The sequence below is a fragment of the Penicillium argentinense genome (assembly GCF_028826775.1).
Source record: "Penicillium argentinense strain IBT 30761 chromosome Unknown utg000003l_segment0_segment0, whole genome shotgun sequence".
Lineage (NCBI taxonomy): Eukaryota > Fungi > Ascomycota > Eurotiomycetes > Eurotiales > Aspergillaceae > Penicillium > Penicillium argentinense.
In genome coordinates this window covers 2022307-2049339 of record NW_026622662.1, presented here as the reverse complement: position 1 = coordinate 2049339, position 27033 = coordinate 2022307, and the positions used below count along the sequence as shown (strand labels likewise).

Here is a 27033-nt window from a genome sequence, read left to right as displayed (position 1 = left end):
GGCGGTGGTGGTGGTAGGTGTAGGGTGGATCTAGCAGGACACGATGGAGATCATCGCAGCGAGCTTGGCTATTTCACACAATTTGCAACGCGGCACTCGAGTTCGCCTGTTTATGCTGCTCTCTTTCCAAGTTGTTTTGCGGCGAGGGCAGCTTTGGACGCCGCCGCAATCCAAACAGTGCTGACTCAGCAGATCAAATCACATGGCCGCACACTTGCTCATCAGATTACCACCAAGATATTGTTTTGTTGTGCACTGACACCTGATACAAAGAAAGCTGGTCATCGCGCTTACCAGAATTGACAAGGAGCCCAAGAAAGACTCGGTCCGTTTTACGAGAGTGGCTACGAAGATCTTCATTGGCATCGCGGCCTCCATCAGAGTGTCATCGGCAGGCAAGTCTCTGCCTCGATTGGAGGAAACATCAGAGACAAATACAACTTGAAAGAGACCTTAATTCTCTGGAATATTTTCACAGAATAGCACTTCAATTGAATGACTACCAGGTTGCTCACGCTCAAAATTCCGGTATTGGGTGACCTCTACCTACCGGGTCGGAATGGGTGCCTAGTGCCAACGTTGCACTCTACACTTTGAACTCCAGGTCTGCTTTCTTTCTCCCCTACCCTCTTACTCTCATCCACCACCCACCGTCCTCCCACATCGTCAGCGCCAACCTAGTCGCCCGCGGCAAAACGAACAGGGCATACTCGATCCCCGAACGAAAGCTGGTGAGTTCTAATTCTCTCCACCTCATCCCCTTCACTCATCGCCATAACCGACCCCGTTATCACCACCCCTACTCCGAACATCCACTACGTCCGAGGCCAACAGATGATCCCACGCTAACCGGGATGGTTATCCTATCACCCGCTGGGAGATACGTGCTGACCTCGGCCTGCTCGAAGAACACGAACTTTACGAGCTTCTGTACCATGCGGCCTATCGACATGATGATGTTGACCAAAGCGTGAAAAGATCTGCTAGCGAGGCTCGTTACGTGATGAGAACTCCCAATGACTGGGACGCCATCTCGTTCGATCACTACCTCACTGTCTTCTTTGATGCGATCATCAACCGGAGCAGTCGAGTGGCCACACTTCAACAACTGGGTTTAAGGGCTGAAGTGGCTGACATTGGGCCGGGGGGTATGGAGGGCCCTGGAAGTGGATAACTTCCTGGTTCTCTCGATAATACGTATCGTATTGTCCATGACAGAAGACGAAAATAATGACATCAGGCGGGACACGTCGGATGGGGGCTTGCGTTCCAGACTGGAGAAACTTGCATCTCTGGTTTTGCGCCTCAGTGAGTTTGGTGATTTGGAGATCATTCTTGACCAGGTTGCTCAGGGATAGGGTTGCCGAGGATGGGGTCATTCGGAGTTTGAGCACTGGTACGTTGTTCCTTTATCCCCGTTTCACTTTTTCTTTCTCCTCTTCTTGGTAGTACTGCCATAAGAGTGCAGTTGCTTCCTCGCAAATTTCTTCTGCACTCCTAGTTTCAAAAAAGATGATTTGCTCTTACCCAGTAAAAGTTTTTCTTAGTTCAGCAGCTATCAAAGTACTAAGTTTCCACAACTTCATCTTAGTTCCACTTTATCAAGCTTTTCACTTCACCATTGAATATCTTCTGAGTCTCTCTCATCCGCCCATTCTAATTTTACCTAAAAAACAGCTTCATATATGTATGCGATGGTACGGAGTCCGCCAAATGTTTGTGAGTAGCGATGGTCGAGCCAAAACCTGGAGGATAAAAAGGAAGGATTCTTGTTTCTAGGCACTGTCATGATTCCCTGACCAGCAACGACATTTCGCCTCTTCTCCAAGTGCTCATTTTAATATCAAGACCGAATCTAAACGAGAAATATTTATATCTGACAAGTGATATGAAATGAGGAGTGGGAGTGAAGGAAGTTATGCCCAACTAACAGAAGGCACTGAGTTGCTTCATTCACGTACTGCAGGGGATGTCCAGTAACAAGGAGCGAACATAATGGAGAAAAAGTACAAGGAGGTAAAGGTGTTGCGTTCATATAGTCTTGATATAAACCATCCCGGGATCATGAATTGGAGTTGTCGCGCACGACCACGCAGAAGAGCCCGAGGCTGCTTGCTAGAAGCAATGATGTTGACCACAGAGCCGTAAGTACTTGCAACAATCAAGAATGACCCTGAAACAATAACGAAGATACTCCAAGATGAAAGTAACATCCACTTGAGTGTTGGTTGCTCCCTGCCAGTTTGCCAATTATCATATAGCCACATGCAGCCCATCGGCTGGAAGGACATGAAAGTCCCAAGGAGAGCCCCAATGAGAGACACAAGATCAGAGAAGATTGGAATGCCACTGGCAATGAGACACGAGGAATCTGTAATGGTGAATGTGCAGCTCAACCAATTTGCCCAATGCTTGAAGGAGTTGGCTGTCAGATGCTCAGACCCTCGCATTATGCGCACGAAGATGTATTTGCTTGAAAACTTGAGATTGCTAACGAGAAAGCCATGAGAGGACGCTCTTGCGATTCACGTGTAGAACGATGACTGTACTAGCAATCAGCCCGAGAGGGTGATCCCATATGCCACTTTCTTAATTAACGTACCAGCAGATCCAAGGGCTGGAGATGCCACATAAGAGCCGCAATAATAGTAGATCACAGTACCAATAGCTATGTATATCGCAGGCATCGCAGCCTGGCATATGAAAAGAGACCTTGTGTATAATGCAACATTGCGCATTTCAGCAGCAATCGGGAAGAAGCCTGGTGTTGGATAATTAGTCACAGAATTTCAGCAGAGACTCATAGATTTCTGTGGTCACCATGGCATTTAATGTACTCGGACCATAGCGACAACAATAGACTGACCAGGAATACCCGCGTACGCAAACACGACAGAAGAGACTTCTGTAATTGCCTTTGTGAAAGAAGGATGCCCAACAAGCTTGTAGTCCGATATCCAGGGGTCAGTCATGGGTGCTGTTGGGGGTCGGTCTTGAACACCGACTTCAATTGTGGTAATCATGACTAGTAGCAGTCAGTATTTGGAAGCCGACAATGAATGTTGCCTACCGACCAGCCGTAAAGACAGACCCCACCCCGATCCACGCGGTCCATTTTATCTTCCCCAGAGTGCGGATACTAGCGAGGCCAAATGAAACGAACGCAGACATCGCAACAAAGTCTGCAGTACACGTCCCCTGAGCCGAGACTGCATTTAATCTGATTGATGTGCTCAATAATGCAGAGCTGGAACAGAAGATCCAGTCTGAAATGTAACTATTAAGTGATTCACAAAAAACAGGTGCTTTTGATAACTCACAGATACAGACTGCGAAGCCTAGGACCTCGCGGCCGACTCGACCGAATATCAGATCTCCCGCGTCATCGATAGCGTACACCATAGGGTGTTTTAACTTGAATGTGCCGATAACATAATTGGACCAGGTGGTGATGGCTGCAATAACAGACAGGTATATGATATCTGTTATGTTTCCCAGCGAATCAAGGATTTGTGGGATGGAAAGAACACCCAGACCGAACTGGGTTTTCATCATGAGAGCCACTGTTCCCACCCATCCGACCTGTTGAGCCATTAGTCAGTTGTGACGGACTTGGTGAAATAACACCTACGTCTTGATAATTCAGCCCTGATTCAGTAATCTCGCCAAAGACTGCATCTTCCGTCACAGGAGCAGGACTCACTGGCCCGGACTTATCCTCTGCCACCCCGGAATCTAGCCCAATGTACTCTGCCATGATGATACCTCTCTGGGGAAGAATAGCTTCCTTGGTAGATAACAATCCAGGATATAGGAAGAGGAATGAATGGATTTGCGATAGAGGCTGTACAGTGTAGTCTGGAACAGTTGGATCACCTTGAAAGACGAGGCAGTATGATGACTAGTCTTATATAAGAGAGGTTAGTCTTTCTATATGTGGCTGATCTGACCCAATACCGGAAAGACATGCCTTTACTAGACCTCACTGGTGGCAAATGATACGGACTGAGCGATGCGACCTGTGGAATATTTGCCGATTCACAGGATGAGTTTTCTGGAATTGACCAGAAAGCGACGATATAATGCGCGCTGAGCAATGCAAAACTCGCTTGTCATTTCGAAAACAATTATGGCCGAGACCAAGATCCGCGCCCCAGCAATATAGCCGCTACGACTGACAGAGAAGGGTTGGAGGTCAAGGCACCGCTGACAAACCCGTTGGCATTTCATTTCACCACGCCTCTCAATCTGGGTGTCTCTCAGTTTGCTCTATAAGCATACATCACGGGCAGACAAACTAGGACGACACCGCTTCAACCGACCGAGGTCAGTCTCAGGCCCCCAGTCCGAGTGAGGTAGTTGACTCCCGTCTCTTTGTACACCGACACGCGCATCCGTTATCTCGGGCTATACAGACAGTCTCTTAACAGGGCCCAACCGCGTCACAGTGGCTGCTATTGTACACCACGCCCCGTGAGAGCTCGCGCTCTCGTTTCGCGTTACCTAGGGAGGTCTTGCAGAGAGCCCTCATATACGCACCAGCCGGCAGTGTATGTCGGTCGCTCTCCACTAACGAAGCTTGGTCCCCACTGACTGAACATGATCGATGACTTACCTGTGGGACAGCATTAACGAGCTCTATCGGTTGCCATCATCCAACCACCAATATCTTACAGATTATCCATGTCTCCCGAGAGCGATATCCGTATCTCGGCCCATGTCTCGCAGAACAGCCGCACTAGAGCTTGCCCGTGCTAAGCCTTATCGAGATCTCTAGTCAACGACTTCTTCGAGCCTTAAGAGGTTCGAGTCTTAACGAGGCCCCTGGGTCTTGAACGAGATCTGTTTGATATTAGCTTGACTGCCTGCGTCATTAGCTCACTATTGCCTCGCCGCATCTCGCACGATGCGATCCCAGACTGTATGCAAGCTCAGGAGTGTACTGTCTGCGTCCTAGGGCAACACAACTTCCACTGGTAATGCAAGACCAGCATCTGGGTCCGAGTGCGAGTCGGGTAAGAAGAAGCCTTATAGTTTCCATCTCCCAAATCCCCTGATTTTGATGTGGTTGTGCGGTCGTGCCGTGCCCCGCACCACGCGCACCGGGCCAGACCGCACAACCACGGCGGATTAACTTTCGTCTACCCAGTGGGGATTAACACCGGACACCACGAGAAGGTATGAATCCATTGTCCCAACAGCCTGGCGAGGACTGTCGCCCAATGTGAGCTCACTGGGGGGCGCTCCATACAGTAAAAGTCGAAAACAGATTCCCCCTTAGAGCCGCATCCTGTCTTGTAACGTGCTCTTTTTAGCGCCTGGCAAGTCAGCGTAAAATACTGTAAATCCCCACAGAACCTTGTAGAAATGACTTTGGAAGGGTTCGACTAAGGTAGAAAACCTGGTATAGCCCTCGCAAATTGGAGCGCCTACTTTGATGGTCCCCGTTCTCTATTTTCCCAGCTAACTGGTCATATACAGCCTATTCTGACTCTAAGTACGCAAATGGCAATGCTCGAGGTGTGGGGTCGTCGGACTTCGTCCAATGTTCAAGCACTGATGTGGTGCATTGGCGAGCTTGGTCTTCCTTATAACCGCCACGATATAGGACATCGTTATGGTGGCAACGAAACGCCCGAATTTTTGTCTATGAATCCCAACGGCACGGTCCCTGTTCTTCAGGATGGCGATAGTGGACCGCTTTGGGAGACAGGTGCAATACTACGATACCTTGCCGATCGCTACGGGAAGGACGAATTCTGGCCTAAGGACTATCAGAGACGCGCTTCAGTTGACAAATGGGCAGAATGGTCAAAACTGAACATAGCAATGGCTTTTACGTCGCCAATTTTCTGGCGCGTCGTCAGAACAGCGCCGTCAAAGCAGGACCAAGGGGCTATCGATAGTGCTATTGCACATCTCGATCGCTTCCTTGACATAGCGGAAACGCAGTTATCGACTCAATTATTCATCGCCGGTGATACTTTTACGCTGGCGGACATTCAATTTGGGCATATTTTGTTCCGTTATTTCGACATCCCGATCACCCGGAAAGAGCGTCCTAATTTGCGTCGATATTATGATGCACTCACCAATCGCAACGCATATCGAGAACATGTGATGATTGAGTACGAGGAATTGCGTGTCTCGCACTAAAAACGAGAAACTGCATCAGCCATCTGAGATGTTGTCAGTGACTCTATTATATCACGAATGAAGAGTAGCTTTCAAAGCTGATAGTCTCGGTGCCATACTGCGCAGATCTTCTTTGGAAGTTCTTGGGTAGAAGGATGCGTTGGCGTGACAAGTCAAAAAGCATGTCGACTGTGTGGAGGGGTCGAACCTGTACGCGAGATTCATGTAGGAAACGGTATTACATGTCAGATAGTCGTTGTAGGAAGAGAATGGAGCTATCTTTAGGAACCAGTGATCTACGACTTGGAATATATAGAATACGACGTGGTATGATACGGTTTGGCAGAAAAAAAAAAAATTATTCCCCGCGTGTGTACGGGGAATCTGTTTTCGACTCCGAGTAATACGAAGATATAGACTACGAGATTTATGTCGAACAGCCCCATCACACAACGGATGGCACATCGAGCGTCTACAAGCTTCAAAAGGCACTCTAACCTTGAAACAGGTGCCCCGTGTTTGGTATTAGACTCTTACCAACATGTACATTGCTGTGTACGTCGACGAACTTAGATCATTGGACCAAGCATTGCAGAGATAAAGAAGATCAAGCGAAGCCTAAGAAACCGTTTTCCAATAACAGACCTAGGCCCGTGCAGTTACTATCTCGGCATGTCCATCCGACGAGACCGACAGAACAGAATCCTCTATATCAGCCAAGTGGCCTACCTCTATAAGATCCTCCACCAGTTCGGAATGTTCAATTCGCACCTGTCAGCTGCGAGTAGATATCACGCACGTCAAGGGCTTTTCGGCTTCCTCCCACCGGCCCTGGTGCCAAAAATCGATGCTAAATTGTCCTTGGTCCATGGTAGTAAGGGTATCAGGGTTGCTCTCTCCAAGCGTCGTCTTGAAAATCTCTATCACCCGTGCAAAAAGCTTCTCGGCAACTGATTGCTCCGCTCCCAATGTTGAAGAGATATCCAGCTGTTGACCGTTTTGTTTAGCGACAGCCGGCCCAGACCGCGTCCGTGAACTTACGGAGCAACTGGAGTTGGCCCTTGTATGCGAGTCTGAGGGATTTTGTGCCTTTGACGAGGTCGTCGCTATTTGACGGCCTTTTCCCATTTTCCCCCGTGCGCCGTTCCTCCAACCTATCTACCATGACCAAGATACAGACCACCAAGAATTCTATTCGGCAGAGAAAAGAAACGCGCCCGATTTTTCCACAATCCATGCCGAGGATTCGACGAAGCTCATGAGTGAACTCTCTTTCGCCACGGAAGTGGCCGACACTGATGCCCCAAAGTACGCTCGAGCAGCAACGCAGGAAACATCAGATCAGATTCGAGATGAACGATCCATGGGAATCGAAAGCTTGGTGGCGGTAGAAATAGTGAACCGGTCCAAGATGCCGTATATCGCCCGCGAGATTCAGCCATGGAGTTTGGTGAGGTGGCAGTCAAAGTGTTGAGATCATTCCAAATGGACGGTAATCAGGTAGCGTTACCCACTCGTCTTACTTCCTCATTCTTCCCTTCCCCGTGGCTTCGGGTGCATATTCGAGTCGGCAAATAAACCATTGGATTTGCTTATCGTAGACCATTGTGTATTTTGGCGAGAAGGAGGTCACAAGGGTTTCGGGATCTGCTCGAACTTCCTTAGGCTACACCCAACCTTAGTAGTTATAACCCGTGCTGCTTTCTTATAGCCTCGTTTTCTTTCTTGAAGATCATTTATTAACCATCAGTTTGCTCTAAGCGCGCTGATATCCTTAACGAGGTCCAGATAATACGCAACATCGACTATTATAAAATCGCTAAGTTGATCGACTTTATCGAGAGCCGCCAATTCTGCTATATTATCCTCGAACTGTGCCCTAGAGGGGAACTGTTCTATCAGATTGTGCGATTGACATATTTTAGTGAGGGACTTAGCAAGTATGTGATTATATAGATTGCCAAAGCTATTGAATATCTGCACGAGACGTTAGGTGTCGTTCACTAGAGTATACTAGTTCTAAGTCTGCGGTTAAACGTAACTGAGAGTTCTTATATTGATATTAAACCTAAAAAGGATGTCTAGTACCTGAAACCTTAACCGCCTAGCGATAAGTATGAGGAAGATAAAGGTGAGTTCACATTAAACTTTAGCTCAGTGCTACGTGGAACGTAGAAATCAGCCAGAGAGGGGGAAGATGGTCCATTCTGAAGCGTCAGGGCCCGGGCCTTACGGCCGAGTCTGACGTAAACTATGCTGACTAAGTACGAAGCCCTCACAACTGCCGCCGTCAAAAAACCACCACCGTCCTCGGTGGGATGATAAAAAAATAAATTTGTGTAGAATCGTGTCCCTGTCAGCCGTGATCCGTCTTCTCCGCGAATATTTTTTTTTTTTTTTCTTTCGTCCTCTGTTCGATCAGGTCGCTCTTCCGTTGATGTTGTGGCCCAAGGTTGGGGAAGCTATTCGGAAAAAGCGACGAAGTAGTGAGGTGAGAAAGAGAAGAGTTTAAAAGGCAGGTAAGAAGTGTTTATAGGGATTGGGTGGGGGAAATGAGAAGGGTTGATATCAGATATTGGGTGGTCGATGTAGTGCCTGTTATATTGGATGCAGGATAACATATGAGCGACGTAGACGTTTAAGACAAACGAGAGCGACGGAATTCCGCCAACTTCTCTTCTGCGCCCTGTAGGTTTCTTTCGTGGACCCATTCGTCGTGGTCTGGGCCTGCGTTCGACCAGCGTACCAGATAGTATTTCACTGGTGTGCGGTGTCGTCCGAGATATCTGGTGCTTTCGTCTAAGATTGCGTCGACGTCAAAACGGTCCTCATCATCCGGGAACCTCTCATCTGTCGTAGGCTCCGGTGCGCCTTCAGCACGGACGTCGTTGGGTGCTTGCTCGAGGTGTGCGACTGAGATTACTGGGTGTATCTTCCAATGTCCTGGTAAGTCAAGCCGGTACGCCAGACGCCCCACTCGCTCGAGGACCTTGAATGGGCCTGCGTAACGTTGTTGGAACTTCTTAGACACGCCCTTGTTCGCGGGAATGGTGTAGCCACCCTCCTTTGGTGAAGTCTGTAGCCGAAGGTAAACCTTGGAACCCACTGTGAAGTACACCGGTCTATGGCGGTCGTCAAAGTACTTTTTCATTTGCACCTTCGCAAACCTCATACATTCTTCTGCGTCCTTTCGCGCTTCGAATTCTTGTCGTCGAGAAATAGTCAGGGCTCGCCTAAATAGATCCCAAGGATGTCGCAGTTCCACGCCATACATAAGCTTGTGTGGGGTGTGTCCTGTGGATGCGTTGATAGAACTGTTCAACGAAGCTTGCATTTGTGGCAGGGCATGAATCCAGGACTTATCGGGGTGGGACGCACACCAGTGTCGGAGCCAGATTTGGGCGGTCATATTTGTACGTTCTGACTGTCCGTCTGTCTGAGGATGGAATGCTGTCGAATACATGAGTTTCGTTCCCAGTAGCTCGAAAAATTTTTGCCAGAAACCGTGGACGAATAATCGGTCGCGGTCGGAGATCCAGACGGTCGGAATACCCCAGTCCCCTTCCTAGAATCGACGTAGGATAACGGCGGCCCAGTCCTGGCCATTCCAGGTGACACGTCCTGGCTCAGCGAGGATCCGCTTTGTGTACTTGCAAGTACACAGGACTGCTGTATCGTATCCTTCTGGGGTTCGGGGCAAAGCCACGATGAAATCAATTGTGACTGTGTGAAAAGGGATAGGCGGAGTTTCGATTGGTTGCAGCGAACCGTATGGTCGATGTCTACGGACGCCATTCCGGAGACATTCATCACAAGTCAGGATATATTTCTTGAGCTTGCTCCATCCATGGTAAATGACCAAGCCCTTCATTTTTTCCCAGCAGCGTTGAATACCTTGGTGTCCTTGATCGTCGTGGACCATAGCGAAAATTTCGTTAGCCATAGTGTGTGGGATGCAAATCCATTCGTCGCCATCTTGCTGGACTGAGTAGAGGATTCCATTTCGTACGACATACGGCAGTTGTTGCTCCATAGGGTCGTTCAGCTTCTGGACGCGCTCTAATTCTGACATGACCATTGACCAACGTGTGTCCGTCTTATAGCCCTCGACAAGACGTGTGCGGAAGTCGTCACTCATCTCGATCGTAGATGTGAGGAAAGCTGAAGCTGAGGCTTGGAGTGCGTCCAGGTCATCATCATCTCTAGGCGCTGTAGGTGAAGCACTAGGCAGACGCGATAGAGCATCAGCGACACGATTCGTCACACCCGCGCGATGGTAAACCTTGATGCGGAACTGCTGTAGATACTGAGATCCACGCACCAGACGTAGGTTTAAACGATCGGGAGACGCAGTCGACAGGGACGTCGCGAGGTAGATCGACGCGATATGATCAGTGTAGAACACGGGAGGCATATTGATTGGAGCTGCTTCTAACCAAGCTTTGAGTTTGCGAGCTGCCCAGACCATACAGGAGAACTCCAGCTCTGTGATGTAGTAGTTGCGTTCCGCTGGGGTCAATGTACGACTTAGGAATAGCACAGGCTCGACTGCTGTAGACGCTGGTGGCTTGGCCAGATTCACGTGCTTATAACTGGGCTTGACGTGGAAAACCATGACGCCGTGCCCGCTTTCTTTGGATGCGTCGATGTCAACGTAAAGCTGTCGATTTTTGTCCCAATGGGCGAGCCACTGTGGGTTCTTGAAAGACCCTTGAATCGCGTCAAAAGCCTGTGCCTCTTCCGTTGTGGGTTCCGGAAAACGAGTGCGTAGGGACCACTGCTTTCGTGCTGCTCCCGCGACAGGGCTGCCTTTGAGCAGTTCTACCTTACGTCTCTGTAGTGGTTCTGCTTTGGCTGCATATGACGGAACATACTGGCGGAGAGCGCCGGTCATCCCAAGGTACGTCTCGAGCTGTTGTAGGGTCTTGGGAAACTCTAGGGAGGCGATGGCCCTGATCTTTTCAGTAGGAGTTGAGATACCAAGAGCGTCGACCTTCTGTCCTAGAAGCTCCACGGATGGAAAGCCGACGAAAGACTTAGCTGGGGCAAGCTGAATGTTGTAGTCCTGGAAGAGCTTAAAGACATCGTGGAGATCCTGGATGTGCTGCTCAAGCGTGTCGGAGGCGATAACTATGTCGTCAATATAAGCCTTGACGCGAGGAAGTAGGCGTAGGATGTAATCCATCTGTCTCTGGACGTAGGGAACACTGTTCTTGTAACCCATTACTGCGACCTGAAAAAATTCCTGACCTCTGTGTGTGGCAACTGCTAGCCTCTGTTGATGCTCGGGAACAACGCGCCACTGGTAGAAGAATTTGGTCGCGTCTATAACTGTGATGAATTTTTTTCCTTGCGTCAGATTTTGCACATCAGAGATGACCGGGATTGGATAGGCGTCGGGCACTGTGAGACGATTAAGGCCTCGGATATCAACCACCACGCGGGGAGTCGAGACGTCCTGATCTGTGGCCTTGTCGAACTTCTTTCGATAGACCACGAACACTGGCCATGCGAATGGGCAATGGTTAATCGCGCGTCGTAGCTTACCCTCATTACCAAGCTTGTCGAATGTTTCGTCAATGACCTGACGTCCTTGTGGCCCAACAGGATAGATCTTAGTCTTTGGCAACTGTGTCTCCCATCCGTCGATCAAGGGTATAGTCATCCATTGATCCTCAGGTATGTTGACATAACCTACTCGTTCTCCCCAGATATCGTAGCCCACAACGACTTCGGAGAGACGAGCGGCAACCTCAGGGTTGCCGTAAACCGTGACACCATTAGGAAGGATGGTTTCCATATCAGGGATGGATAGTCCTTTCTGTAGGACCTGGTCGGTGCCTAGCGTGGTACTCACTCGTTGCTTGGGGCGATGACTTGGCGCCATCGTCTGATCGAAAGCGAGCTCTGTATCTGACTCGCTGTTGGCCTCAGAGTAAACGAAACAGGCTGATGGAAAATCCGTTTCGAACAAGGTACCAATCCTGGACTTTCGTTCGAGTATGATCGGCTTGTCTGTGTCGTTAACTGCCTGCACCCAGTCGAATGTTGCGTCGACTAAGGAAGACTGGAACGCGGCTGTGGCATGCTCGCTTTCGAAGAGGTAGTCTTGACCGTCGGGCAATTCTCCGCGGACGTGGGCGGCAACTGTGACATAAGACTTTGGGGGAATAAGCACTCGACGTGACGCATACACGGGTCGATCCGTATGATGTTTTGGCTTGGCGTGTACAGCGATTGGGAAGGTCAAACCGTTGCAGGAGGCGATGCGAACTTCACGCTTATCGAAGTCGATTCTAAAGCCTTCTGTCGCCATCACGTCGACCCCTAGTAGTAACTGGGCGTGCAGATCTTCGACCAGGTGTGCTTCTGCCGTGATTCGTGCTACAGCTGATTCTCCTCGGAAATGAATTGGTAAGTCGACGTATTCAGTAGACGAGTGCATAGATCCAATGCCTTTGACACGGATAGGTCTCTTTGCTTTCTTAACAGGCAGACCTAGTGAGCTGGCCAGGTCCTGGTCGATTAAAGTCATGGAACAACCCGAGTCGAGACAGGCGACCAGAAGGTTGGTCTGTGTGTTGACGCCGACCACTGCGGACGCATACCTCCATGATCGATAAATGTCTCCAGGTGTGACCTCCTTTACGGTCCTGCTGCTCTCGATGACTGGGAGTTCTGGTATCAGTTGATCATCTTCTGTTGCGAAAAAGGCTAGGGCTGCCTCGTCGACTGCCGCCGCTCCCGGCTTACACCCAAGTAAGTGCTTGTGCAGCTTGTTGTTTGATGTGAATCGCATGCCGCAATGTAGACAGACTATATCGACGGCAGGGTTGGCCACATAACACTCCGGGTCCGGACCTAGGTCTGCTTCTGTCTCGTAATCCTCATAGTATGCTGGGGCGTCGTAGTGTGTGCCTTGATCATCGACAATGTGCTCTGTATGAGCAGACTCATACCCGTCAACCGTCGGCAGGGGATCAGCTATGAACGCATCTTGGACTTGCGATGTGGCTTGGGGCATAGTGGATGCGGGGGGCATCGTGGTTACAGAGGACATCGGGCTCGCAGGCGGTTGCTGATCGGAGACCGCCTCCTGATCTGCGTGGTAAGCTGTCGCTCGTTGTCCATTCCAGGGCATTCGTCCACGATTTCCATAAGCTGTATTCGCCGTAGGGCCGTTCCATGGCTTAGAAGTTAGCAATTTCTGTCCTTGCTGGTTCGTGTGAGATGAGGTTGAACGTGGCGCCGTCGACGACGACGACGTTGTAGAGGATTGCGAAGAGGATGCTTGTACTTGACCCTGGTTCTGATACCACTGAGGTCTCTGCTGTTGCCATTGGTTCTGTCGTATCCAGCCTTGTTGCTGGTACTGCCCTTGCGGCCAGGGCCGTGGTTGGGGACGCCACTGATTGTCCGGCATCAGAGGACGTGGATAAGCATTTGCCGCATTTGGGAGTCGGAACATTGGCCGTGTACTATTCTGGGTCGGAGGCTGATTCAACGTACGCCCATAGGGCTGACCGTAGGCTGGGTTAGCAGGAAATCGACGTAGAATCGGCGATGTCTGGGATTGGGGCCTCATACGTCGTGTGGCGATGTCGGACCACTGCTGATACCGTGCGTCAAGTAGGTCCATGAAACTGGAAGTTGTAGTTGCATGGGTTGGCTCTGGCACATCTTTTTGTAAAGATGGGTCGAGACGGAGCCAAATTGCACGAAGTTGAGCGATCGTCGAGATCGGCATCCCGCCGACTAGGTCTGCCGCTTGTGTGTCTCGTAACATACCGTGGGCCCATTCGACGGCTGAGCGGTCAGCTCGGACATCGTCCCAGGTGTAGGCTGCTGACAGAAGTTTCTGTTGTGCTGTGGCTGCGCGCATCTTAAAGCGACGTTCGAGAGAACGAAACCATCCTGTCTCGAGCGGGTCTGTGTTTAAGTCAGAGCGCTCGAGGTCAGAAAGCTCAGTTGTGTACCAGCGTTGTGCCGCGCCCCGGAGGCAAAGTGCGACATGAGCGCGAACGACTTCCTCGGTCTTAAGCGGGATGAGTGCTCGAAGTTGATTTAGGAAGGCGTACACATTTGAGTAGATTGTCACACCGCGATCAGTCTTGACATGAACATTGGACTTCGGATCAGGGTCGAAGTAGCCGACGTCCTCCGACTTCCACGAGGAATTGGTCGCGGATACTGAAGACGCCGTTGTCTCGCCCTGAGGACCTGGAGGACCCGGTGGCCCAGGGGGACCTGGCGGTCCTTGGAACTGGCCCATTCGGTCGAGGACGGATTGGACCGCTTGGTCAATGCCTTGTTGGATCGCGCGTGCGATGTCCTCTCGGGACATCGGAGCGTCCTGGGGGCGGGGACCAGATGCAGATGCCATGGGGGGTACAGAGGATTGAAGTCTAGGTAAAGGTAGGTGACGGCGTTGTCCGGGACCGAAAATCGAGCCTGTGTTCGCGAATGGATGTAGTTTAAACGGATTTTCCTGTCGAGGGCTCGAGTCGCTGAATGATCTTGGGCGAGATTGAGTCTCGACGATGGAAAGACCGCTTAAGTCCGTAGATAAGACTTCTTGTGCGTATTCTGGGGGAGAAGAAGACTGTGGCTGTGGTTGTGGGGTCTTTGGTCGAGGTGAGACGGGAACTGGTACTAAACGCGGACTCGGCGTTCGCTCCAGCAGATTTATCTGTCTGCGTTCGACGTGACTTAGTAGGCGCTGAAACTCGGTGATAAAGCGAGTTAGGGCAGCGCGATCGATAGCCCAGCTTGGTGGATACTCGTAGTGGAGTGGAAGTCGAGGTCTATCTTCCGTCGCAAGGATATACGCGATGTCAGCTCCTAGTTCGGGCGTGAAAAGGTCGAGATGTGGATTAGGATGACTTCGGAAAAGATGTAGCTGGTACGCGGCGCTGACGACCTGTCGGAATCTGGTGTTGGATAAACCAGACGGCAATGAGAGTGATTGGCGTGACGAAGTAGCTCGACGCTTCTTCTGTGACATGCCCGAATAAGACTAGTGGACAGGCGTCGGTGTCAGACGAGTGTCAGATAGGCGTCAACGGGATGGGTGGGGGTTCCTGTCACGTGGCGAGACCCGCGACCGGATCTCGCGCGCCAGAGGAGATGGTGGCGCTAGACGTAGATCGAGCCAGGGATCGACGTTAAGCTGCCGTGCACGCTGAGAGAGTGGATGGCCGTAAACAACGCACGAAGTCAACTTTTTCAGAAAAAAAATTTCGGCGTGGTTGTGTCGGATGTCGCGATTTTGGATGATAACTTCACGTTAGGTCGATCTTGACCTCTGGTCGCCCAAGATGGTCCAGGTCGTACGTAGTGGAGCTCGGCGAGCTATGTCTGATGTCCGGATGCACCAAGGACGAATCAGGACATGCTACCAGAAATGCTACGTGGAACGTAGAAATCAGCCAGAGAGGGGGAAGATGGTCCATTCTGAAGCGTCAGGGCCCGGGCCTTACGGCCGAGTCTGACGTAAACTATGCTGACTAAGTACGAAGCCCTCACACTCAGGTAGTATTTGAGAAATTAAGATCGCTGACTTTAGTCTATTGAAAATTATTTAGGACACTCGACTAGTGACCCCTTCTAGAACTGTCAGTTACACTACGCCTAAGATCGTTAAGGGTGAGCACTATTTAAAGGGTGTAGATATATAGACAATAGGATATGTCCTCTAAACTTTACTATGCGGATTCTCTCTGTTTTATAACGGGAGTATCTAAGTACTCACTGAGAAAGTAGCGCATAGCTAGTTCATGTTCCTATCGCCTTAGTGGGACTATATCTTAAACTTAACCTAGGACTTAGTTTCTCACCTTCTCATAGTTAATCCTAAGAAGCGATATACTATTAACTATTTAACGATCTACCCTAAGAGGACATGCATGACCACTGGCTAAGGAGATTGACGGCAATATCCCATTCCATTCAATATGGGTACTCTCTAGGCCCGTTTCCCTTGGCTTATATAGGACTTATAGGTCTATCAATACAGGACCCCACATGACGCCGGCCAGACCTGGCGACGGGGTGTAAGACACAGCAACAACAAATCGGACAATAGAGGACAGAAATTATTCAAAGATACCGTTCTCATATGGGCCACTTGCAAGATCCTGGTTCGTTTCTGATTTAGTTTGAGCTACCGAAACCGGCAGAACATTCCATCGCAAAACCAAAACATCGAGCATACCACCCTTGCGACCAGTAGCTAAGCTCCATACAGTGAGGCGCAGTCCGAACCAAACTTCCGTCCACCCGAGGACTGTTCCTAAATGCTCGTACACAAACTTCCATTTCCTCCTCGTTCACCACAAAGAAGGGATCGTCCTCCACAAGACAAAACATCACGGAGGTTGTCACCTGCGGTGCCCATTTCTCTTTCCAGACAGGGAGCCACATAGCTGGAAACTGGGTCAGTTCTGCGAGCGGGGCCACTGCATTCAGACGTTCACAATGCGCCAGAATATCTGGGTCCACGGTTCCCGGTTTGAACATGATTGTGTCCTTCTTGTCTGGAGGGAAAAGAGCGTGGTCGTCATCAACGGGCACAAAAGAAGGAGATGCGCCGGCCATGAACGGTGACTGAGTGTTTCCCATCCCATTTACAATGAGGCCTGCGAGGGGATACAATGGTGCGTCATCCTGTGCATGCAGAGCCCCGGCCACGATGCCACCCATCACCCCCAAACTGTGGGACAAAAGAACGACACAGTTGCACCGATTAGGGACACCGAACTCAGACCAAAGTTTTGGAAGGATGTAGCTATGTAACCACCGACCCGTCTCTTGATAAAAGTCGCTGCCCTCTGGAATGGGCAGGACGGAACTTGAACCTCCGTAGGAAGGGCGGTCGATGGACACAAATGGCACCCCCAAAGCCTCGCTTACCAATGCGGCAGAGTATTTGGGCGTGGCATCGAAATATTGATGATCGTAGCAGCCGCCGTGAAGACCAACGACCAGAGGACGGTGATCGTCCCGTGAAGCGGATGACTGCAGTACGGAGTGCACACCAGCTACCGTGCCATTGTTGGAGAGAGTGAATTGAAACGGCTGCATCTTGACAGGTGGCTTGGGAATGAATGCCAATTCCCGTTGTTTTCGCGAAAGAATATGAAATGGTCGGATAATCGGTGAAAGCGGCAAAGCAACAACGAACCATTTATAATAAGTGTAACGGGGATACCGGATTTAAGCGGACCACAATCACTGGAATAATCTGTCAGCTGTGAGAGAGGTGAAATAAACTAGTTAACTACCGCGTTCTCCACAGGACTGGATTATTCAGCACCCACCCTCATTGCCATAGTTAGCTAGTGATTGAATGGTAAATCGGGCCATGTCGGAAGAAATGTGTTGTAACATGCGTTCTATAGACCCTGGATCGTTTTAAAAGACCCTAGAGATGCACACACTCAATCAACCATTTCATCCATCAATTCGTCATCCTCGATACTAGCCAGTACGGGTATGCTGATTCCTGACATAATTCTTCAGAACATCGAATAATAGCCAGTGACTGGTTCATGTAGAAGTGAAATCTGATATTAGAAAGTTCATCGGTTGGTAGGGCGGAATACTAGCCCGCCGAACTCCGTATCAATGAGCTTGTACCTTGTATGTCAGATCGCCCATAGCGATTGCGGTAGTCACCCTTGTAATCTCGCGGACCTGCGTGGTCAGACTAGTAGCCATGGTGTTCACATTGACTGCGAGCTCCTGCCAGATGCCCTGGATGCCCTCGATATTGGCCTGGCCCCCGAGTGTCCCGTCGGTATCAACCTCGCTAGCGACCTTGGAAACTTCCTGGCTAAAACCTTGCAGCTTATCCCTCATTGTGTTGATTTTCTGCTTGAAGGTCGAGAAGTCAGATGAAATCTCGAGCGGATGCGTGTGCGCTCTTTCCGAGAAGCCTCCATGTGCTGCGTTGTTGATGATCTCCTGATCTCACTTAGTTCCTTCTCGAAAGGCTCATTGATGTGGGTCTGTTTGCAGAGTTCCTTATGGTGAGGGGAGCCTACGGCAGCCGACAGTGAGGTAGGGGTCAAAAGTCGAGGACCAATCATTCGGCTCACCGCCCTAGACCCCGCCGGCCTGACCGCTCAAGCCAGCATCCACCAACCAGGTTTCGGAAGAGAGATACCGCTGGTTTGTGGGTCATATGGTAGGGGGTTTTTAGTCATACTAAGTCTATTCGGCTTGGATCCAAACCTGGATTTCAAAATACATCAAAATAAATCTCCAGGGGACTGAATTCTGGTTTCTTTACTAATTTTTGACCAATTTTGCTCCATTTTGTATGCCCCAAATGACCTGAATACTCTTTTTTTTGACTACGCTGACCACCTATAGAGACCTGATATGCCATTTGGTCGCCCACGGCTCGACGTGGAGCCATACAAAGACCAAATTACCATGCTTCTGGCACAGAAGATACCTATAAGCAATATTTTAGACATTTTACACGAATACTACGGTCTCAAAATGTCACCGAGGACATTCAAACGTCGCACGCGGGCCTGGGGCATCCAACAGCGAGCACCAAATGGTATCACCAATAACAGAGCCTTACAAATGCGTGTTGAGACCCTTATCTGTGAGGGTAATCTCTCTTCGAAAGAGATCCTTCAGGTACTTTCGCTCGATGAAACACCTATCTCTACCGACACACTCAGGCGAATTCGTAGCCTACTTGGTATACGTCTTCGCATTGACGACCAGGATGATCAGGAGCAGCAGGAGGACGAGATACTCGAGATATTAGTGGACCAACAGGCCATTGGCCTTGTTGAAGGATATGGAAAAGGTCACCTCTGGGCCCATCTACGCCGTCATGGTCATGTCTTCGCCCGAGACCGAATCTTCGATGTATAGTGCTCTCTACGGCCTGACGCCCTCCTACGTCGCTCGACCGGTCTACAGCGGTCTCGCGGTGCATACCGATGCCCTGGGCCGAATTTTGTATGGCATATTGATGGCTATATGAAGTTAGAGCTCTTCGGGATCGAGATATATGCTGCGGTTGATGGGTATTCGCGCTATGTTACCTGGTTTTACGTGGGCATCAGCACGCGGACCGGATTCAGTGTCCTCCACCAGTATCTGAATACAATATCGACCACTGGTTTCCAACCGCGCGCGATCCGCTCTGACTATGGTACAGAGACCATGCTGATCGCAGACGCCCACTATGCATTAAGAAAAGCTGGCGCTGAGGCTGTTGATGGCCACCCAGAACTACAGTTTACCGACTGCTTTTGGTACGGTCGCAGCACCCAAAACCAGCGCATCGAGTCCTGGTGGGGACAGCTTACAAGCTCTACGAACTTCGTATGGCGTGAGCTTTTTAGTTGGCTTCAAGAGCGAGGCTACTACGAGGCGTCTAAGATCGACAAAGTTGCACTTCTTGCTGTTTACATGCCTTCAATTAAGGATACATGTGCGGAGTTCGTGCTCACATGGAACTCCCATCGGATCAGGAAGCAGAAGGGTCGCCCCTATAGCGTTCCAGGCAAGCCATGGTTGAACTACTATTACCCAGGGCGTGACGAGGAGGATATTAAGGATTATAGGCATCATATTGACCCTACAAAGCTTGATGCTATCAAGACTGACGTGGGGAGTTGGGATACTGACGTATATCTACCTACAGAGACTATACACTGGTGCCGTACTCAGCTACTGGGCATGGGCTTTGACCCTGAAAAACCACCAGCGAGAGACCATGGCACCCACCCATATGTCAATACCTACCTTCGGTTACGGGAGCTCGCTGTCGATCATACCGAAGGGGGCCTCTTTCCCGTCCTCTCACTATGCGAGAAGCCAACTATGCCCCCTAACTGGGCGCAGGATTAAGGGTGCGGGCTGCGGGCCCGCACCGTGGTGGAGATTAATGGGGATCAATGGAGATCAATACCTATATTTGGTAGGACCTTAATGACTATCAATCATTAGTTTTTTCAACTTTAGTGGGAGACAGGGTGTAGAGGGCGTCCTAGGCTTTCTGCACCTACTCTGCGCCCTCTGCATCTCCTAGGCTACTACATCTACAAAGCATGGCCTCTCACTATTACCCAAGCGACACACCCGATCTCGTTGATTTAACAGACACATACGATGACTCACCATCCTCCTCGTCTTCCGTCTACTCAGGAGCACCACCGAGACGACCTGGTCAGCTCATACCAAACGAACACCTCCTTCCTGAGCCATACAGCCTAGTCAGCCAGCGAATAACGGGTAGGGTAGCAGGGAGGCATCGCAAGCTCCATATGCAGAAGAGCAGACCAGCGCAGATGCTAGCACCACAGCAGCAGAGAATTCCGACAATTATCCACTTCTGTCTCTGGCGAAAGCCATCATCAGATCGAAAAACTTGGACGATGGACGAACTCAGTAAGCATGACTCTATTACTTGATTCTTTCAAGGCGCGCTTGCTAATAGACGCTACACTGTAGCTGACGTCTCCCAGTGGATCTCTCCCCACCGTGTCTTTAACTTCCAAGACTTTATTACAAGAGACCTTCTTCCTGCGCTTAGTCCGGAGCTTGGAGCCTATAATCCGATACCACACATCGACCGATACCAGCTCGCGACTGGGCTAAAGGGCCAAAAACCAAAGAAGGAACCACAGTGGTTATCCGCTACTGAAAACCATGCACCGTGCGCGGCAGAGCTCGCTTCGCAGTTTACTTTCGGTAGCCAAGCACGCCAGATCTACCTTATCATCATACGTGAAGAAGAGATAGATAAGGACGTGGTCATCAAGCCTGAGTCCGAGCCAGAGCCTCTCCGTGAGGCAAGCTTGGTCAGTAACTGGAGCAATCCAGAGACCCCAGGGCTAAGCTTCCAGTCGCGTACCGCGTCACAGGAGGAGATCCTCGCTGAGAGACTTAGAATTGCTAGTGAGAAAATTGTTCAGCTAGAGAAAGCACACCAGCAGGAGACATCGAAGGAGATACCGCAGGAGGACATAACGCAGCGAAGAGAGGCTTCAGGTGCCCGGCAACGTGGGCGCCCGCGGCGACGTGGTGGTGTCAGGAAAGATAGAGCTAGGTGTACTCCAGTGGCAGCACTCTCGGCACTATCAGGGGCCACCTCACCGCGGCGTACGCGCAGTATGGCCCCCCGTGGTGGAACAACAGAGTCTGGTTAGTTAAAGTAGCTTTCAAATGCATATCTAGGCCATTTTGAGCACCTAAAATCATCGAAATTGGTCAAATTCTGGCACGTAAACAGATTATGGGCACTTGGAGAGCTTTTTTTATATGGTCATATGATCCATAAAACCAACGTCACCTTCTCTACGAAACCTAATTGGCAATGTCAAAATTCCCTATCCATAGATTCTGGCAGAAAATTACGTACCTTAGGTGTCGAGATTACTATATTAATCCTACCGCCCGTTTTCTGCCTGCCAAATTCGACTTTTGGCCCCTACCTCACTATCGGCTGCCGTAGGGGAGCCTTCGCGTCCAATCCCCGCGATGGACTAATGCGAGTCGCGGCGGTAGATGAGCTCTTCAAGAAGGCCGGAGAGATATTTCCGTGGGACCAACACATTGGGGCTCTGCTGATGCTGCAAGGCTGGTCGATCCTGGAAAAGTTTTCCATTGCTGGTCAAGGCCGGCCAAGCTGGGTCCAGCAGTGCGTTCATTGTTGACAGCGTAGGGCCCAACGGAATGGCAGATGAACCAGTGTCCTCTACTTTGAGAGTTCCTCGCTTACACTGTGGTACGGTAAGCAATGTGTTGTAAAATGGGCCCATTGTCGAGGCTCACGCTGTTGGGCAAGCTTTCGTTGTGGTTGCAGATGACAGGCGCAGCAACAGTGGGATTGGCAAGATATGCTTGTACACATTACCGATATGCAAGAGTTCCATAATGCTTTTTAAACTAGTCATTACAGACTGTCAGAGATGCGTGTCTGTTCTGTCTCGGTGTCTGTCGGGGGGTGTTGGTATAATGCGGGTCGAAGGAAGAAGCGAGGTGAATGAACAGAGCAAAAGCTCCACTGTGGGTTCTATACCGGCCGATGGTTGTACATTTGACCCTAAACCAACGACGTCCAAATGCGGTCTGGGTAACCAGGGACCAGGCTGAGGCAGGTCACGCATCACAGAGAGTGCTTTAATCCAGGGAGGCGCTTAGGTAGTAGGCCAATATATTTAGGTTCGGCAGTATGTTGAGATTGGCTACGATGAAGCACTGAATATAGAATGAGGGCCTGCTAGACAAATCGACCTTAATGAAATTGACGGAACTTGAACTTGTGTGTTATTGTCTACATGCGATTCTGGGGGTATTTATCCCTGAACGGGCAGCAAGCCCCTCACAGTAGTAAATCCCTCATAATCGATCTCGATCGGGGTTCTTCCATGAAGATCTCTCGAACGTTGAAACGCATACTAAACTCAGTGCCTCCGGTTTCCCTGGGTAGGCATGCCGATAGAGGTTGGGAATGAGGCATCAATTCGGTGCCTTATCCTGGAACCTCAACACAGTATCGCTCCGTGAATGTTCTTAATCCATCAGGCACAAATAAATGATCGACCGCTGAGCAAGATGCCTACTTCGTTTCACCCCGCCGTGCCGATTTCTTTGACAAGATTGGCCTCCTGTTTAAGTCCAATCAGTTGTGCGTACTGTGCTCCCACTCCTCCAACTTCCCAACCACCTCCTTCCCCCAGTAGTTCAGGCCCAATAACCTGGTAACAATCAGATCAACGCATGAGCCCTAGAGGATGGTACATATACATCTAGTCCTATTGCAGCTCTTCTCACCTCGTCCACCAACTGCTTATCCTCGGTTCACTTCTCCAGCACCTGCAAACAAACCTGTGCAGTGGTCTACGTGGGACTTTCATCACCCCAACCGAAGACATCTTGTTTTAATTTAGCAACTGCTGGGCCCTCAGCTTGCACCTCCCAATTCTGGCCGGGTTTTGGAAACAGTTCTATCCATTTTCACTGAACTCGACCTGATGTTCGTAGCTTAGCACTTTCCCATACCTTTGGGGTGGGGCACTAGACCTGGTCAGATGATCCTATGCGATCACCTATTGCAGTTCTAGGTCACTTTTGATGCAGTACGTCGGCATTCCCTTCATGTATATATCTATCCTTAGAAATATTATCCCGAGAGTGTTAAATGCAACGGTAACCTATTCCAGATTAAAATCCAGCACCCATCGTAAATAATTGGGGCCTTTCATTCGAAAAGACTTCATCTACGATGAGTCGTGAATAGAAAGATGTCACCAAAGGCCACCGAAGGCCACCGGATGCCAAACAAGGCCAACGCTTGGATAATAGGGAGCAGTATCGCGTCATTAGCATCGGCAGTTAATTTGATTTCGGATGCCAACGTGCCCGCCTCTCATCATATTCTCGAGACCCACGGCACCTCAGGAGATGGCATAACCAGTATTGGTGATCCGCTAAACGGTTATGATCGCCGACCTTGGTGCCTGCTAAACTTCATTAGCGAAAATTAGCTGCATTATTTTTTGCTAACAGGTCATGGTGAGTGTTAAGCAGTTGGTCAACCTACCATCCAGTATTGTTACAAGGGAACCCCAGACGCAAATTACTAGGCATTGTGTCCAGTCAGATCAACCTCACCTACTTAGCAGCTCTTCATGTTTAGGCCGCCAACTGATGTGGATGTTGGTGGTTAACAAAAGACAGTTAATGGAAAGTTCGATGCAATTGACTGCGCAAATTGGAACCATTATACAGAAGCCGGGCGCGGCTTGATCATTACAGAATCATTACAGACCCATGTTTCCAGCTTCACAAACTGCAGTTCCAAGGACCCACTCCGACCTCAAGATCTCTGTGGCAGTAATTCTCAAGCTCGGGTCAGGATGAAGCATGGCATAAATGACATTGCGACAATGCTATTGAATGTTGCCAGGTTAGCTATATTGCCGCTCCGGGTGATTAAAACCTGGAGAACTTACGGTTTCGAGGACTTGTATTGGACCATATCCGTCCACTTTGCAACGACAATGAAGGTATTCCACGTATGACTTGTCACGGTTGACTCCCTGGGCACCGCGCCAAGGAAGCCGGCCAGATCGTAAGATCATGTATATCATGCCACATGCCCATATATCCCCCGCTCTAACATCATAGAGGTCTTGATGTGTATATCCTTGACGTATTGAGTCACTGCGACTGGAAAATCTCTCTGGGGGAAGGTAAGGGGTACTCGACCCCGACACTCTCCTTCGGACGCAGAGGAGCAGCTTCGAGTTAGATCTTGGTGCATTTCCGGAGCTGTATCTCGAAGAAGATGATTTTGAGTTTTCATGATGTGATAGTTGAGCTAGCTCTCGTACGGCGTCTTCGTCTTCTCCGAAGCCACCGACCTTAGCCGTGCCTCGGGCTGTGAGGAGAATATGTTCTGGCCGCAAATCTCCATGAGCGATGCCGTGTTCATGGAGGAACCCGACAGCACGGAAGATTTGAATGCTTAGGCAGTTCACTTCTTCAATTGATAAGTCTGATTTTGATTTCGCTTCTTGTTGAAGAAAGGTGTGCAGGTTACCGCCAGTGCAGTAGGGCATGACGAGACAGAGATTCCCCTGCTTATTGTATAGAATATCAATTATTGAGATGATATTGGGGTGAGAAATTGAGGATTCTTGACTTCGGTCGCGGAAAAAATAAGGCACATTATTTGAGTTGGATTTGGTCCGATGAAACACCTTTACTGCGTAGAGTTCTTTGATCAGTGGCTTGGGCATAAATGCACGTCTGAAATTGGTGAATGTGGAGCCTTGTCGAGTTTTCATTGTCTCGGAAGATGGTGCAGGTGCCTTTTTCTCGAACAGCCGGACTGTGCTGGTACTGTTGTAATGGAGCACTCTGATGAATTTTCCGTATTCTTCTGTGAACGATGCCCGCCCTGATTGGGTGCTTGGTGCAAGGATCCTCTGGGCCTGAGCGGACTCCAGTGTTCCTAAAAACATTCCATTTTGGTTGGAGACGATTGGAAGGTCCGAAGATCCTTGATTTGAGATGCATTGTCGTGTATGAGAACAACGTTCACATTCTGGTGTCAAGAACCCCCACCCTGATAATCTCCTGCCCAGTCCATCCGCAACATGGAGGCTGCAGAGATCCTGTGCGTCTCTACCTTTGTCTCTCCTTGTGTGGTGGCTATGGTTTGATGAAGATGGATCTGGTGATCGAACGTTTTCAAAAGGGTAATGCTGCTGAGGACTTGGCAAGGCCTCCGGCATGATCCGTTTTTGCGTGTGTCAAATGCTGACCGTCGAAAGATTTTGCTTCTGCGGGATAGTATAATATAAGAAATATGTGCCACGAGCGATGTCTTTGGTAACCGATATCACGCGAGGGTTGTCTAAGATGAGAATGACTGGAATAGCGCGTCGCCGAGCCATGACGTAGGCACCACAGTGCCACCGCCAAAAGTCACATCACGTGACCACGTGTCCAAATTACACCAAGACCAGTGTTGAAGAGTCTGAGCAGGAGTCAATATCAATAAATTCATTAGCAAAAAATGATTAGGTCGATTGATCTCGTATTGCGAGGTTGATTAGATGTCCGATCAGGTGTTATCGGAGCCAGCCTATCTGATTAACTCATGCATATTCCGATTTGATGAGATTTGTCTCAGAAACATGTCCACTTATTGGATGACTGTGTCCAACTTAATAAAGAATGCGGGCTTCATGTGTTTTACAAGACAATAAAAGCATAAGCGTAATTACATAGTGTAGTGGGGAGAACCCCTCCCCCTACTACATGGGTGCCATCCAGACTATGTGACATAGCCAGCAGTATAGGGTGGCCGGGTAGCTAGTTCTAGAATACACCTTCTTACACCTCACCGACCTGACCCCTACATTTGGGGTTCTCGCTATTTCCTGATTGCTACGCGTGTGTTTTGTGGTGGTTGCTGAATCGACCCGCACGTCTCAGCGCCTGCTACCATCGAGCGTTCCCCTCTTCAATATCTACTTAGTTACATCATTAGTTAATCAGACAGTTCTATCCCTTTGACTGATCTCACTCTTCTTCCATACATTTCTGGTTATATGATTTAGCATCAGTCAATTGCTTTGTCATCGCATACCAGCGAAAGCTGACAGAATACTTGTCTGATAAATTATGTCACTTCAATATACTTGTGACCCTCAGGGTGTGACACCAAACTGTCAATCAGTCATTGAAAGATTGTAATAATGATAATGAAGAGGCTATCATCCACAATCAAGTTGAACTAAAGCTTCGACTTTGGCTCTGACCTCCAACCTTCTGGCCTCCAACCGTCCGGCATCTCAGGGACATTTGCCATCAAATCTTTTACCTCCTTTATTCTGCCATCTATATAGTCAGAAGGTAGATGACGACGCATTTCCTCCAATGCCTTGATTTCTTGGTTGCGGAGTTCCTATAAGAAAGTAAGACCTCTGACTTGTTAATATCATGCAATTGCAGACATACCAGCCACTCCTTCCTAAAATAAGGCTTTAGCCCCTCTCTTTCGGCTTCTTTCCTCACCGCTTCAGCTTCTTTTTTCGCCTTATCCGCTTTTATCCAGGCTAGTCGAACTGCAAGTCCTTTTGGACTCAACCCTCCGCCTATATTTATATAATCTTTAAGTCTCCAAGTAATGAATTGGGGTCAAGATAGGGTAATACTTACCAGATGAAAAAACCACGCCATCCTCATTCTTGAGATCATGGAGCGTTACGGTTCGCCATATTGGGCCGTTAGGCCCGTGGCCATGTGCTATCAGATCAAGCTTTCCATTCCTCATGACAACCCTAGGATGGGGAGACACAAGATTCGAAGACAAGGTATCTGATCGGTAGCTAGGAATAGTACGATACT

At 49.5% G+C, this 27033-nt stretch overlaps 8 protein-coding genes across 8 annotated transcripts; 4 read left to right on the top strand and 4 right to left on the bottom strand.

Annotated features, from left to right (window-relative positions):
• Nucleotides 1–495: 495 nt before the first annotated feature.
• N7532_002875 (uncharacterized protein) lies at nt 496–1358 on the top strand (the record flags this gene model as incomplete). The annotated part of the gene is made up of 4 exons (XM_056615369.1): nt 496–563; nt 605–731; nt 881–1148; nt 1219–1358. The coding sequence occupies 4 exons, from the start codon at nt 496–498 to the stop codon at nt 1356–1358; spliced, it is 603 nt and encodes a 200-aa protein (XP_056478341.1).
• A 1132-nt stretch (nt 1359–2490) lies between these two features.
• On the bottom strand, nt 2491–3757 carry N7532_002874 (uncharacterized protein; the record flags this gene model as incomplete). The annotated part of the gene is made up of 6 exons (XM_056615368.1): nt 2491–2543; nt 2603–2761; nt 2867–3025; nt 3075–3266; nt 3321–3582; nt 3632–3757. The coding sequence occupies 6 exons, from the start codon at nt 3755–3757 to the stop codon at nt 2491–2493; spliced, it is 951 nt and encodes a 316-aa protein (XP_056478340.1).
• Nucleotides 3758–5505: 1748 nt separating this feature from the next.
• Nucleotides 5506–6156, top strand: N7532_002873 (glutathione S-transferase family protein; the record flags this gene model as incomplete). Its single annotated transcript, XM_056615367.1, has 1 exon — nt 5506–6156. The coding sequence occupies one exon, from the start codon at nt 5506–5508 to the stop codon at nt 6154–6156; it is 651 nt and encodes a 216-aa protein (XP_056478339.1).
• A 2617-nt stretch (nt 6157–8773) lies between these two features.
• Nucleotides 8774–14518, bottom strand: N7532_002872 (uncharacterized protein; the record flags this gene model as incomplete). Its single annotated transcript, XM_056615366.1, has 2 exons — nt 8774–9363; nt 9754–14518. 2 exons carry the CDS (start codon nt 14516–14518, stop codon nt 8774–8776), a joined length of 5355 nt encoding a protein of 1784 aa, XP_056478338.1.
• Nucleotides 14519–16287: 1769 nt separating this feature from the next.
• On the bottom strand, nt 16288–17217 carry N7532_002871 (uncharacterized protein; the record flags this gene model as incomplete). The annotated part of the gene is made up of 1 exon (XM_056615365.1): nt 16288–17217. One exon carries the CDS (start codon nt 17215–17217, stop codon nt 16288–16290), a length of 930 nt encoding a protein of 309 aa, XP_056478337.1.
• A 543-nt stretch (nt 17218–17760) lies between these two features.
• N7532_002870 (Clr5 domain-containing protein) lies at nt 17761–20016 on the top strand (the record flags this gene model as incomplete). Its single annotated transcript, XM_056615364.1, has 4 exons — nt 17761–18024; nt 18114–18164; nt 18511–19026; nt 19081–20016. The coding sequence occupies 4 exons, from the start codon at nt 17761–17763 to the stop codon at nt 20014–20016; spliced, it is 1767 nt and encodes a 588-aa protein (XP_056478336.1).
• A 527-nt stretch (nt 20017–20543) lies between these two features.
• Nucleotides 20544–21317, top strand: N7532_002869 (uncharacterized protein; the record flags this gene model as incomplete). Its single annotated transcript, XM_056615363.1, has 2 exons — nt 20544–20556; nt 20620–21317. 2 exons carry the CDS (start codon nt 20544–20546, stop codon nt 21315–21317), a joined length of 711 nt encoding a protein of 236 aa, XP_056478335.1.
• Nucleotides 21318–21653: 336 nt separating this feature from the next.
• On the bottom strand, nt 21654–21929 carry N7532_002868 (CheY-like superfamily; the record flags this gene model as incomplete). Its single annotated transcript, XM_056615362.1, has 1 exon — nt 21654–21929. The coding sequence occupies one exon, from the start codon at nt 21927–21929 to the stop codon at nt 21654–21656; it is 276 nt and encodes a 91-aa protein (XP_056478334.1).
• Nucleotides 21930–27033: the final 5104 nt, after the last annotated feature.